The sequence below is a fragment of the Echinops telfairi genome, unplaced genomic scaffold (genome assembly GCF_000313985.2).
Source record: "Echinops telfairi isolate 266 unplaced genomic scaffold, ASM31398v2 ScPeMD7_3533;HRSCAF=4204_0, whole genome shotgun sequence".
NCBI classification, from domain to species: Eukaryota; Metazoa; Chordata; class Mammalia; order Afrosoricida; family Tenrecidae; genus Echinops; species Echinops telfairi.
The window spans coordinates 24,824,357-24,838,603 of record NW_022107431.1 but is presented as its reverse complement, the minus strand read 5'-3'; the positions used below and the strand labels follow the sequence as shown (position 1 = coordinate 24,838,603).

At 42.6% G+C, this 14,247-nt stretch overlaps 1 protein-coding gene across 1 annotated transcript in view; it reads left to right on the top strand.

Moving 5' to 3' along the window:
- Window positions 1-14,247, top strand: part of UTRN (utrophin) — a 619,010-nt gene that overhangs the window by 176,138 nt on the left and 428,625 nt on the right. Inside the window, exons 19-22 of the mRNA XM_045294578.1 lie at window positions 6,613-6,854; window positions 7,001-7,181; window positions 8,910-9,055; window positions 9,715-9,927. Of these exons, the coding sequence (XP_045150513.1) occupies window positions 6,613-6,854; window positions 7,001-7,181; window positions 8,910-9,055; window positions 9,715-9,927 (782 nt within the window). The remainder of the gene's footprint in view (window positions 1-6,612; window positions 6,855-7,000; window positions 7,182-8,909; window positions 9,056-9,714; window positions 9,928-14,247) is intronic.

Below are 14,247 nucleotides of genomic sequence, written 5' to 3'. Positions count from 1 at the left end.
CTCAGGTTATTTGCTGAGCGTATAGACATAGTTAGTATGGTGAAAGTATGCTAACCTGACACGTACCTTTCCTGATTATAAGATATACAGTACCCTCTTATTCTGTTCAGATGACTACCTGTTATTCTATGTGTAGGCTCGATGGAAGCACAATTCTAGAATTCTTGTTTTTTTGCCATGTTCACTGTAATTTGTTATTATCTGCACAAATAGTTGAATCCTGTTTTGCAAGGTTGATAAAACTCTTTTCTAGAAAAGTATTTTAATACCTTTTTTCCTTTTTAAAACAACAGATTTTTTCCTAAAGAAATTTTTTAAATTAAAATAGCTTTATCGGCATATAATTCACATGTCATACAATTCAGTAGTTCAGTCACTTCAAGAAGGAGATGTACAATCATCACCACCATCAGTTTTACAACATTTTCTTCATTTTTATTAAGATCATTTTATTGGGGGCTCTTATAACTCTCATAGCAATCCGTGCATCAATTGTAGCAAGCATATTTGTACATATATTGCCATCGTCTTTTTCTAAACATTTACTTTCTATTTGAGCCCTTGGTATCAACTCCTCTTTTTTCCCTCCTTTCTCTACCCTCCCACCTTCGTGAACCCTTGATAAATTATAAATTATTAATTATTTTCATATCTTACACTGACTGGGGTCTCCCTTCACCAACATTTCTGTTGTCCGTCCCCCTTGGTGGTATGTGTGTGTGTGTGTGTTATGATCATGGCAATAAAAAGAAATCTTATGCAGAGAATGATTTTATGAAATGGGTAAAAGCAAAGTTGTTCTCTTTCTATGGGGTCAGAGCCTAGTATTCTTGACATATCAGCACAGTGAAAATCTTCTGGTTTACAAGATTTAAAAGACTCATTACCTGAGATTATTCATCGGGAATTATTTTTGGATGGTGTTGCATGAAAAGCCTTGTATTTTGGAAAAATTGCAAGTGATGCTATGTTAAGAAAAATTCATGAAGGTTAATTCATTTCAGTAATTTACTGCAGGCACTTCTTAAGTAGTTGTATTTGAGAAGGTGTTACTTGTGTTTACGATTTTCACTCTATGTATGCATACCTACCGACAGATGTAAACACACATACGTATATATGTAAACACACATACAATCCACTAACATGGAATTGATTCTAATTCTTAGCAACCTGGAGACTAAATCTTTATGGGAGCAGACAGCCTCATCTTTCTCCATAGGAGTGGTTATTCAGTTTGAAGTTCCAACGTTGTTGCTCATAGCTCACTGCCTAACCCATAGTGCTCCCAGTGAGCCTGCGGACAGAAAAGTTTTGCTCAGCAGTTGTGCATATGACTCTCCGTGACATGGCGGGGAAGGCTCTGCTGCGTAAGCCCCATTTCTCCTGCCAGAGGCACTAAGTGCTGGGAGGTCTGCTGCAGTTGCCCTCAAGGAAAGTTATGAAGGGCGGGCATGGTTGTGAACATCACTTTGACCAGAGTCTTCAGAGCAATAGTGTTCCACTGCTTACTTTCCGTGGATAGAGTAAACATGGACATACAGACTAATATGAGCCTCCTGGTACATTGCTATTCAGATTCATAATGAACAATATTCTGAAATTCTTAAATTTCCTATACTTTTTCCCACTTCCTCTTGATTATTACTATTACTACAACTATGTTTTTTACAGGTTTTCCCAAGATTAAAATTTACAGATCCTAAAATTCATTTCACTTAGCTATGCAGTTTAGATAAACAGTTACACTTGCTTAGCCTATGCAGACTTATTCTTTATATAATATTTCCATCTCCTCAGAAAGTTTTATATCACTTTATAGACTGTTTCCATTTTCCTAGAAAGTTTTCTGGTCAAGTGATTCTTCCCTGCCCTCAGAAAACCACTGTTGTTCTTATTTTATTTAAAAAAAACACCAAACAGAGAGACTGGTTTTGCTTTTAGCCTTTAAAAATACTTTTATGTATTAGAAAAAGGTTGTGAGAAGACACACCAGTATATACCTATTCATTTTTAAATTATGCAAACAACTATTGGCAATCCGTGTTTTAATTATAAATGAAGCTGAATAGCCTTATTTCCCCTTAGTTACCCCTGGGGGTGAATTTCCCACTTGAAGCTGTTCTTTCAAGTACTTGTTGTGGGGACCCAGCACTCACACACTTTGTAATCTCTCTTAAGATGTTGCTTCCTTCAGGAATTCTAATATCTCCTCACTGAATTGCTGCGTTGCCAGCTGTAGATCTTTGATTCTGACTTTAGCTTTGTAGAGACCTTGGATCTCAGGTCTTGTCCGGTGCGAACAGGGGTCTACTTGCTGACTTGACCACCCTTTTCTCCGCCAACTTTAGTGGTTGTGGCAGACTGGTGTGCTAACATTGGTGGAGGGGAGAAGCCAGTGAGAGAGATGATCAGATGCACTGAGGGGAGTCCTGGATTAGGAAACCTAAGACCTTGGGTTCTCCTGCCCGCTTCCAGCTTGGTGTCCTTAGGCAAGTCACATAATCCCTCTGTTTCTAGGCCCACTAGCTGAGTAAAGCTTTTGCTTGATCAAATCTTACTACGAATAGGCAAGTTCTAAAATCTGTCAGGAAATTGAGTTCGTGGGAATCAATATACGTGCAGAAGGTCAAGAGCCATGCTAGGGAACGTGGTATGTGCGGATTTCTAATGTGGTGAGAAGGCAGTACCCTTGTTACCTAGTGGCCACTTACCTAATTTCATAAGAAACTGTCCAGATTTTGCATCACCTTGGTGGTGCTATTCTCAGGAGAGGACCCTGACTCTATGTAAAAGACAAGCCTGGGAGGGAAGCTGGGCAATAGAACATTGAGTACACGGAGATCTTAATCATCATCATCATCATCATCATCATCATCAGCAGCAGCAGCAGCAAGAGAAGCAAGTGTGGAGAAGCCTTAGAGAAGGAATGGCAATAAGGGGAACCAGATTTCCAGGAGTGCCACGTAGTATTATCTAAAACCACCCCTGTTCCCCCGAAGTTAGGACTCCGAGGGCCCACGTGCACTGAGTTGCTTCCAGTGAATAGAGACCCTATAGCACAGCCTCTACAACTGAGAGTCACACCCCGTGTAGTCACACATCACCGGATGTGGGGTTCTCCGGAGGTTTGGCAAAAGTGGAAAGTTTCGCAACACGCAGCCACCAAAAATTAATTCAAAACCAAACACATCATGAATCTGAGGTGTCTCTCTGGCAGCCCTTTCTAATATTGCAAATTTCTCCCCTGAAAAGGGGTTGTGAATGGAAAAACTGTAAGCAGCCAGGCCTTAGAGGACAGAGTAGAGTTGTTCCTTAGGGTTTCTGAGACTGTCAGTCTTTACAGGAGCGGGCAGCCCTCCCTCTCTCCCATGGAGTGGCTGGTCACTTTCAATGGTCAACTTTGAGGTTAGCAGGCTGACACTCAATCCACGATGCCACTGTGTCTCCTTGGAAATCTAGAGCTCCTCCTACCCCACCCCCCAAATTGTAGTCTATAATAAGGTGACCAGACGTCCTGCTTTTGGCGGGACAGTCCCGATTTTTAATAATTTTTCCTGTGTCCCGCGGCGTTTTAAAAAAGTCCCGATTTTTGGAAAGAATGCACGACAAGCTAGGACATATGGTTTTCGGCTGCCATGTGGCTATTTCGCCAGGATATGAGTTTTTATCAATGGTGTCCCGCTGGTGTCCCGCTTTACCAATGTTAAAATCTGGTCACCTTATAAACAAGAAGAAAAGCAGTCAATAGAAATGGACCACAACCACGCCCCACCCTCCATGGGGAAGAACAACAGAAACCATGGGGGAAAGGAGACAGTGGTCAGTGTGAGCTATGAAAATAAAATGATTTATAATCTATCGAGGGGCCACGGAGCTGGGTGGGGGAGGGAGGAGGAAAAAGAGGAGCTCAATAGAAAGTAACTGGGAAAACATGATGACAACATATGTATGCCTGATACAATTGATGTATGGATTGTAATAAGCATTGTTAAGAGCCCTCAATAAAATGATCAAAAAAATATTAAAGAAGTGGGCCTTGGATGTTCTGAGTTAACTGGCTGATTTTAGTGGGAAGAGGAGGTAGGTGCCCGCCTCTGTTAGTGAGGGAATACAGAACCTTGATATCCCATGGTCTCTCCACTTTGTCCAGCATTGTGATTTTATCGTATTGCACGGTATTCCTCCACCTGTGGCCAGTGCTGGTCATTATACTGCTGCTATAAACCCAGAAGTGCTGAACAGAAAGGCGTGCGTAAGTGGTGTGGTGTTTCCCTCCCCAAATGCAAAACAAATCCTGGAACACAGCTAATTTCTCTACGTCCTCACCTAGCCAGACACTGGACGAATTATGCTCTGCAAAAGCTTAAAATTAATGTAGAGGGAAGTTTTTGCACCGTGCTGCTTTGCCAGTGTCTGGCTATATAATTTGTCTGTGGATAAATTATTTAGTTCAGTTGGAAAAGCATATAAAAGTCATCAGTAAAACATATGTTCAAATAATCACTTTTTTCTCAGATCAAATTTGTTTTCCTCTGATCACATCTGGAAGGACTTTCTGCTTGGTTTATTTGAATTGTTCCAGTTATGTCTCATATAGCATTTTTAAAAATGTGCTGTTTTAATTTTACCCGTTTTTTGTTTTTTATTAGGATTGTCTTCTTCCTCGAGGTCTCCAACTAATATAAGAGTAGTTGGGCCCTTGGATAATGTGATTTTAAATGTTGATGCCCATTATGCTTGGCAAAAGTTTGTGTCTGCAGACACTGAAAATTTTCCGCCCCCAGTTTTGAAAACATTTACTTTGCTTCCAGTATTGCTGCATTAAAAGGGTCAGACACGAGGGAGTAAGTGAGGACCCTGTTTTGTCTCTTACATAACCAACATGACAACACCATCGGTTTGGCCTTGACCATTCCGGCCTCAGCGTTGGGTGTTCTGTAGAGGGAATCTCTAACTCTGCATCTTTGGAAACAATTATTTTAGAAAACAAAGGACAGTTTCCGTTTTAAAGTATGCAGATTAGGCTTTGATGATTAACTGACACGCATTCAGCCTTCAATCTCTTAGGCGTGGAGAAGGACGATTTAAATGTTGAGCTTGGGCAAAATGAATGGATCGTCATGCATTGTTGGTAAATAACCAATTAGAGAGAAGAGCACAGCGAAGCTTCTCCAGCTTTCCTGATAGAATAAAATGAGTGCCTTTTGCTCCTTTTCAGAGAGGGTGCCAGGATATTGAAAAGCAGCCTGGTTTACTTCCTTGCTTCAATGCTTTGCCACGAGGTTGTAGTGGCTCTTGTGATGTCACTGGCCACAGAGCGGGCAGATGTGTCTGTTGACCAGGGGTGTGTCAGGAGGAGGATGATTTGTTAAATATGACCTGCGTTAACACGGTCTGTGGGGTGCTCACGTTTGCCTTGACCTCATATTCTATTACCTGTGTCATGGCGAGCCAGGGGGGACTCCAACCAGCAACGTGGGCTATGTATTCAAACTGTGCCATAGTCCTGCTGGCAAAGTTGTCTTCAGTGGGTACTATGTGATAGGAGACCTTTTCCCGGTGGTGTGGTCAGTGGATTACGCGTGACTTTTGGTCTTACATGCTGTTGTTGGCACGGGGACACTCATAACCCTGGGTCTTGATGGCATGTTTGCAGTGTTGTATCTTTGTATCGCCCTCCTACTTACATCGTGGAGATGCAAAAGTTAGCCTTTGAACAAGCATGCCTTCCTCAGAATTATGGTGACTCCCAGGCAGGTTTGCCACGGTTTCTCATAGGAATTGTAAGGGTTTGGTTTTTCACCATGGGAAAGCCAATTGTGAATCTTAATGGTTTATGTCCAACTTCATCACTTTCATGAACCTTCTCTACTGAAAACATAAGACAAATTCATAAGATGCCAGTAATAAAAAATAGTGGCTCCCCCACCTCCTCTTTGCTCTGATCTCTAAAGTAGGTAATCTTACTGGTGCATTGGCATGTTGTGTTGTTGCTTGATTATGTGCTGCACACTTAGTAGATCTTGCCGAAGCTCTGGGCCTGGCTGCCGGCATGGGATTCCTGCCCTCTTCAAGTTGCCTGCTAGCGCTGATAACTCTTGCCATTCATTTTGCCACTCAGAAGACCTTGTTGTTCTATTAACAGAGGCTCAAGCTTCCTCCTTCCTCTCTTAGCTAGCTATCCCCATCCTAGTGTCAGATGGTCATCTGTCCATTGCTGGAACCCCACACAGGTTTCGGCAGTCACTTTATTTGCTTGGTTCAGACTAGAAGCTAGCGGAATGGGAGGACATGGAGGACAGAAGCCCACATTCGGTAGAAACGGTAGTGATTGCATCTCTCCTGAGTGTGTGTGTGTGTGTGTGTGTGTGTGTGTGTGACCACCGCTCTAACTATTCTCTCCCTCACTTCGGTTAAGGAATCAAAACAAACATCCTGATTTTTTAGTGCATCATTAAAACTGTGTTGTGCTGACAGGGTACTAAGGGAATGATTGATTATTACCCAAAGACATTGCCTCATCATTTAGAATATGCTAGCTTGTGTAGAACACCTTCGAAGCAAGTTTTACGATATCAAATTGGCTGCTTGTTTTTCATGTCTACATAGAAGGTCTTCCGACCGAAGACATACAAAACATCCTGGAGAAGGTTTCCTCCGACTGGCAGAAGCTATCGCAGCACTTGGAAGATGTGGCAAAGAAGATTCAGCTCCAGGAAGAAATAAACGCTTACTCTCAGCAGCTGGATGAGCTTGAAAAGACCGTGGTGAAAAAGGAGGAGTGGGTAAAACGCACCCCCTTCTCCGAGCCTCCCCAGCAGTCCCTGCCAAGTCTGAAGGACTCGTGCCAGGTACAGAGCCAACCGCTGGCGTCAGGAGAGAAGTCGATGAGTGCCATCCTTATGGAAGGCACTTGTAGCGAGAGCTTTGGGCTCCTTCTCCTTCTGGGCCGATGTTCATCTTCTGTGAGTGCGTGACCATCTTTTCTCTTATGTAGTGGGAATTAACCAGCCTCATCGGCCTCCAACCTAAAATCGAAATGCTCTGTGCCAACTGCTCGGCCCTGACGTCTCATCCTTCCGCTCCAGCTTTCGTCCAAGAGAGCTTGGACGGCTTTCTGGACCGCTACCAAGCTGTGCGACAAGATTTAGAGGCTCGGCAGCGGCAGCTAGAGACTGGTGAGTCCATCCTGCTGGTTTACTTATTGGATAATTCAAGTTGCTCTTCTATCCTGACCGTTTGCCTGGATTGAAAAACTCCTTTCCAATAGTTACATGACTCGGGATGTGCACCAGCCTCACTGTTTTCCCCTGAGCCCTCCGTTTTTTGTCTATTGAAAAATGATTGATTTTCGTTTTTATTTCAGAATTTGTTTTTTTAAAAGAATGATTCTTTTTGTTTATTTTCAAGGGCCTCCTGACTATTCCTTGAGTACTACCCAGACTTGTTGGGGGCACTCTAAACAGATTTCGCCTGCTCTGAAGTGATGTTACAGGATAGAATGACTCTACGTAGTAGCCCAGTAGCTATTTTTCCCTTTGATTGGTGGGAGCCAGCTAACCTCATTACTCGTCAGACTAAAAAAATCATTACTTCTTGCTTCTGTTTGCTCCAAATGGTCGAATCTCGAAGAAATGTTATTCCTTCGTTCAGAATCTGAACATTTTGGCTGATTTCTTACTTTTGGAGCAAACCTTTTTTGGAAGGTTTTCTGGTAATGATTTTGAGAGTGCACTTATCATGTGTATGTTTTTTTTTCTCCTTAGCTATTGTGTCAGTTAAGACTTGGTGGTATTATGTAATGCTATGCTACAGAGATATATTACATATTTAAGCAGACCCTCACTAGATGCCTAGGGGCGGAGTGGGTTATACATTAGTTTGCTAACTGCCAGGTCAGTGGTTTGAAACCACCAGCCGCTCTGTGGGAGAAAGATGAGCCTTTCTACTCCCATAGTGCGTTTCAGTCTCAGAAACCTGTATGGACAGTTCTGCCCTGACGTATAGGGTTGGTATGAGTCTGAAATGACTTGAGGACAGTGGGTTGTTTTTTGTGGGGTGGGGTGGGGGTGGGGCAGCAGGTGTCAGTTATCAATTGTAGATTCGGCGATGATCAGAAGAATCTATATGTTTGCATATTAAGCACATGTGCCCCGCTTCGTTCAACTGGAAAGAAATTGGCACACTTCATACTCTTTGTCCATTGTATTAAGTGCATCGAGCATGTGAAATCAAAGCTTGGGAGTACCTCCTTAATTTGTTGTTACACAACCCACTGTTCTTTTTAGTAAAGGTCCTAGGCAGCTTAAACAGTTCCTTAACTTTGCCCGCTAGTTGGTTTCTTATCTTTGCACTTCCGAAGATCTCACTTCCCTTGCCCACAACCGTTACATGCAAATGCGCTTTACATGACTGGCTTACATAGATATTATCTAGAATGACTTAGAGTCACCATTCTTCAGCGTACCTGTGGCCGCTTGACTGATGTCTCCCTGAATAACGTGCACCCCGCTGCACACTGCAGTTTGAGCTTGGAGAAGACTAGTTGTGGGGGGCCTTTGTTTTTCCCTTCATTCTGGTGCAACCAGAGAGGAGGAGATGATGTGAGACAGAGGGACATTGTAAGTGGCCCCTTCAGGGAGTCCCTTCATCATGCTGAGAGGAAGAAACCTAATCCTGGCTTAGTCAGTGTTTCAGAAAGTAACATCTGCGGGAGCAAAGCCATTGATGCTCGGACATGCCAATGGCATGATCTATTTCATTAACTACCAGAAACTGTCCTTTTAATGGTGGGGTCTAAGAAAGGTAATATGTATCAGAATCCATTCATGGAAGAGGAATGGAATCTAAAATAATATTTGACTCCCAACTTGGTTTTCTCAAATGAGATATTTTTAAACAAACAGAACTGAAGAGCCAACCCGGACGTGAATATTTGGAAACACTGAGGACCCTGAAAGATAAGCTGAACGATTCAGAAAACAGGGCCCAGGCTTCGCTGAGTGTCTTGAATGAGCTTGAGAAGGTGGAGATGGTCCTGCGAGAAAAAAAGGTAATGTACATATTTTCAGGCCTTTCTTTCTTAAGGACCATTTTTAGTATCTCACATGACACGATAATTTGAAATGCCTTTTGGGGTACTTTTTAATGGTCACTTTTGGTTAAAGTTGGTAACATAATTTTATTGAATTTGAAGTTATTTTCTTTAATGGCAAGCCTTAATGAAAAGAAAGCTAGATTTTAAGTCCCTTGTAATTAGAAGAGACCTATTTTCTGCTTCTATTGTAATTCCCCCCAAATTCCCAGCACGTTGGCGATTTGCTAAAATACCTTTAATAAAATGGAGACTATTAGTCAAATTGAATGGTAATTAATTTTATGCTGAATAAGAATGCTTCCCTTGTCATTTAGTTAAGTAGCCTCTTGGTTCACATGCTCCATCAGAAAACTAGATAAACCCTTATCACTGCAGGGTTGGCCTCACTGGTGTGTGGTTCTGGTGGCATTTAGGGTATTCGTGTACTATGTCTGACCTACACACAGCCCATGAAGGGAAAGCTTTATTTTTATGATCATTATTTTTTCTTGAGTGTTTCACGTTCTTTTCTGTTTTGTTTTCTTCTCTATGTTATGTGTAGGAATGTTCATATTGCTGTATTCCTACAGATAACGTAGTTTTGGACAATTTTAAGTTTGAAATAACTCTTCCAGGCCCTTGATGAAGTTCTTGAGAATCAAAGGCTTGCCTTATATGAACTGGCGGAGGAAACGAAAGCTCTGGAGAAGAATGCTCCTCCAGGAGCGGACAAGCTCTATCGGCAGGAATTTGACACTGTTCAAGGCAGGTGGGACAAACTGAAGGCCGAGGTTTCCAGAGACCTGCATCTGCTTGAGGAGATCGCACCGAAGCTCAGGACTTTTGAGGTAAGTCCAGAGGCCCACGGAATCTGGAGTTTATTACAGGATTGGAGAGTAATGGTCACTATTACTAGTAATCTATAACTCTCAGGTATAGTCAGCATTTGAGAATTTTGACATTCTTTCTTATCCCATACTGATTATGATTTTAACGTGAGACTTGTAACTTGCTCACCGAAGATGTACTTTTTAATGTGCCGGATCTGAGATCTTTCAGAAGAGTATCTTAAGGGGTTTCTCCCATGGTACCTCTGGGTAGGTTTGCACCAATTTTGGGGTTGCCCATTGAGCAGTTTGCCATTTATACCTGAACCCTGGTGGTAAAGTGGTTAAGCTTTTCTGCTGCTACCAGAAAGGTCCATGGTTCAAATCCACCAGCTGATCCCTGGGGGAAAGATGGGTCCATACATATTCCAGCTTTGGGAATCTTGTGGGGCAGTTCTACTCCCTATTCCAGGATTGTCAGGAGTCAACATCCACTCAAGGCTTCCAGCAAGAATTGCCTAGGTAGTTTCAAATAATGGAGTTCTTGAACCTATTTGTTAAGGTTTTGGATAGAAAATCCGAACCAGACCCTGAGCGGACAGTGTCTGATTGGGAAAGCAAGCAATCCACTGGGCACAGAAATGCAGAAACAGGATACATAGGAAAGTGTCGACAGATGAAGCTGCGATAAGGTTCCAGAAGAAAGGGCAAATGTCCGGGCAAGAACCAACAAACACTGTCGTCGAGTCTCTGCTGACTTACGGTGACTCGACTATTGCTGGCTTCCAAGACAGCATAGCTGTTTATGAGAGTAGAGAGTCGGTCTTTCTCCCGAGGAGCTGCTGCGGGTTTTGAACCGCTGACCATGTGGATCACAGCCCGATGCACAACCACCACACCACCAGGGCTCCTGATGTGAGGGCAGATGAGGAGAAAATGGTCAGTGAAAGAGGAAGTCAAGTTTTAGCATTTTGCCTGGGAGAAACATGTAGGAACACTTTCGAAAACAGGTTTTTCCAATGGGAGAGCGCTAGAGCAGCGGTTCTCAACCTGTGGGTCACGACCCCTCTGGGGCTCAAACGACCCTTTCACAGGGGTCGCCCAATTCATAACAATAGCAAAAGTACAGTTACGAAGTAGCATTGAAAATAATTTTATGGTTGGGGGTCATCATCACATGAGGAACTGTAGGAAGGTTGAGAACCCCTGCTCTAGATGAAGCATGGAGTAATCACACTCTCTCTCCACTAAGACTCCCAGAGTTTCCCAGAGCCTAACCTTGACACCACCCCTTCCCTCTTTCCCAGGTCAGGGATCTTTGCTGTTTTGGCATAGCGGGCTATATGTTGGACACCTCACCACAAGGTCAATGGTTTGAAATGACCAGCTGCTCCAGTAAAGAGTTACAGGCTCAGAAACCCAGAGAGCAGTTCTACCCCGTCTTTTAGGTCATTGTTAATAGGAATCGCCTCAATGGCAGTGAGTTTTTATTGGTGTGCGTGTGCGTGTGCGTGTGCGTGAGCGTGTGCGTGTGCGTGTGCGTGTGTGTGTCCCAAGCCATACTTACAGAACCATGCCTGCCACAGAGAAGGCACTCAATAAAAACACTTACATGAATGAAGTGTGAGTGGTAAGGAGATTTAGATTTGGAAATAGGTATGTATATAGGGAGTCCCTGACTTCTGACACATTTGAGTTATGATGAACCCCACATATGACCTTTTTCTTTTTTAGTATATCTTGTCATTAGTCAGGAACCCTTGTCGTGTAGTGGGTTATGTGCTGGGCTGCTAACTTCAAGGCCAGGAGTTCAGTTTCACCAGTCAATCCGTGGAAGAAAGGCCGGTTCTGCCCTGTTCTAAAGGGTTGCTATGAGCTGGCATTGACTCCGTAGGCAGTTAGCTATCAGTGGTGATCTGTCCTGCAGACGGTGTTGTAGAACACGGCGTGCTGATACTACTCTTCTCCGCTGTTCACTCCTAGTTGTTCCGTGTGATGATTTAAACAGAGACTGACAATAAAGCGCAATAACAATGAGCACTGAAAATGAGGTGGTTTGTCTTACATGAGAATTTATGACGCAGTGGTCAGAATGGAACTCTGTCCTTTGTGTGTGTGCGTGGATATTTCGTATGAATCTGAACTTTGTGTCAAGAACATTGATCAAAAAGATGAAGAGATTCAAGGTGAAGAGCAATTTTATGACTATGATGTTTTGAAAAGCAAGGTTGGAGAAGCTGTGGTAGGAGAGGAGTTAGTACACCACCGAGATCACCTGGCTGGGAAAGGCAGACAAGTGAGCACTGAACTTAAGGAGAATTTCGTGGACCCAGGAACCAAAAGACAACACCCGTGGGTGTTTTGCTCACGTGTGTAAAGAGGCAGTGTAAAGAGGCTGTGTCCTTGAAGTGTAAGCTGCCGCTCCAGCCTGAGCTCCCAGGAGACCAACCATTAATAATGGAGAGGAGTGTGCTACGTGCACCTCAGTACTTTTGACTTGTTGATTATTGTGGGAGGTTCTACTTTCCTCTCTTTGTCAGCAGGTGCAATTATTTCCATCTGTATAAACCAGACTCACCTGTACAGATAACGCTGAAGTTTTTGTTTCGGTCCAAGCACATGGTTTGTCAATTGGGGACGGTTTTGTCTGTTAGGAGACTTGTGGCAACATCTCGAGACTGTTCGGTGTTAAAACTGTAGGGAAGGTGAGGTTGCTACTGCCACTTAATGAGTAGAGGCTAAAGATACTACAAACACCTAGCAATAGGCCCCACTCCCCCAAGAAAGAATGATCGTATCTAAGATGCTGATGGTGCAGTGCTTTGCAAACTCGTCCCCTTACTTTTCAGAAGACCACCATTTTGTTTTCAAATGTAAATGGGAGATGGAGCTAGGGAAAAACACAGGTAAAGATGATATCCAAAGGTTATATTTACTTCCTTGAAGTGCCTTCTAGAGTCATTTAAATAGGAAGTAGCTTCAAAAAATTTTGTGGAAAATGGAATGAAACATTTCCATGAACTTTTGAGGTCTCCTTTATATATGCAAATACTTTTAATGTGGAATTTAAGTTCCATATTATGGATAAATATTTTCTCACTTACTAACATGAGTCCTGTGATTATCATCATCCGCTTTGGGCTTAATGACTTATTGTCACTAAGGCATTAAATCCAGCAACTTATAGGGGGGTCAGTTGGTTCACATGTCAAATGTATTTGCACTAAAAACAACCCGCATCAAACACCTGTGTTTGGCCATTCTGAGGGCTTAATTTTTGTTTTTATGTTACAGATTTGTAATGTTTGATTATTTAATTCATTTATTTTACATTATAGAATAGACTTATTTGCCTGAAACCCTGCCTGTGCCATGCTTGTTGCACAGAAAGAAACAGCTGATCCTGATTTATGGACTAAAGTAAAACATGCATTGGGAAAAATTGACACTTAGCATTTCATTAAGATAAATACATCAGTATTTGTATTGCGCCAGCATCTGTCTCTTGCTTCCAGTTTCATTAAATAAGTTACATTTCACACAGTGCAAATGAGCTGTTTGTACACTCAGAAATATAATCTGCATTGTGAATAGGAGGCCCACATGTTAACTCTTCAATACCAGTATTGTTTCCACTGGATTTATAAATAAACAATCTGAACAGGGCCAATTAAAAAAGGGTGTGTGTCAATGACACTGGAGAGAAATCTGGTTATAGAAATCTTACTTACGGCTCAGTGTTTACAGGTTTGCATTTATATGAGCTGTGACATTTTGCACAGAGGTATGGAGACTTGGCTGATAGATGGCTTCTAAATTCTTGGGTAAGGTTTCAGAATCTCATTCTTCTTGCAGCAATGAAACTCTTCTCTGGAGAGGCTTCCTCATTTATTAAGCTAGATTTTATTTGCTCTTTGATGTCCTGACTACAAGATTATGGACTATATCTGTATGGTATTCCTTAACAGTTTGACTTCTTTAGTGGAAAACATTTTTTTTTTCTTAATTCTAAAGAACAATTACTCATTTATTTACTTTGGAAGAGTTGCTTCTTACTCACAATTCATTGGGAAAACTTAAACAAGAGAATTGATCCCTCTCCCAAGGTTACGGTTGCTGTTAGGTGCCATTGAGGCCGTTTGAACCCTTAGTTACCCTGCACCCTACAGAAGGAAACACTGCCCTGGCCCGCGCCCTCCTCAGAATTGCTCCTGTGCTTGCACCCACTGGCGGCCATGGTGACAGTCCGTCTTGTTCAGGGCCTTCTTTTTCTACACATGTTCTTCTCCATGTACTGCTCTCTCCAGACAGGATGCCCAATGTCCCGCCATCCTGGCCTCT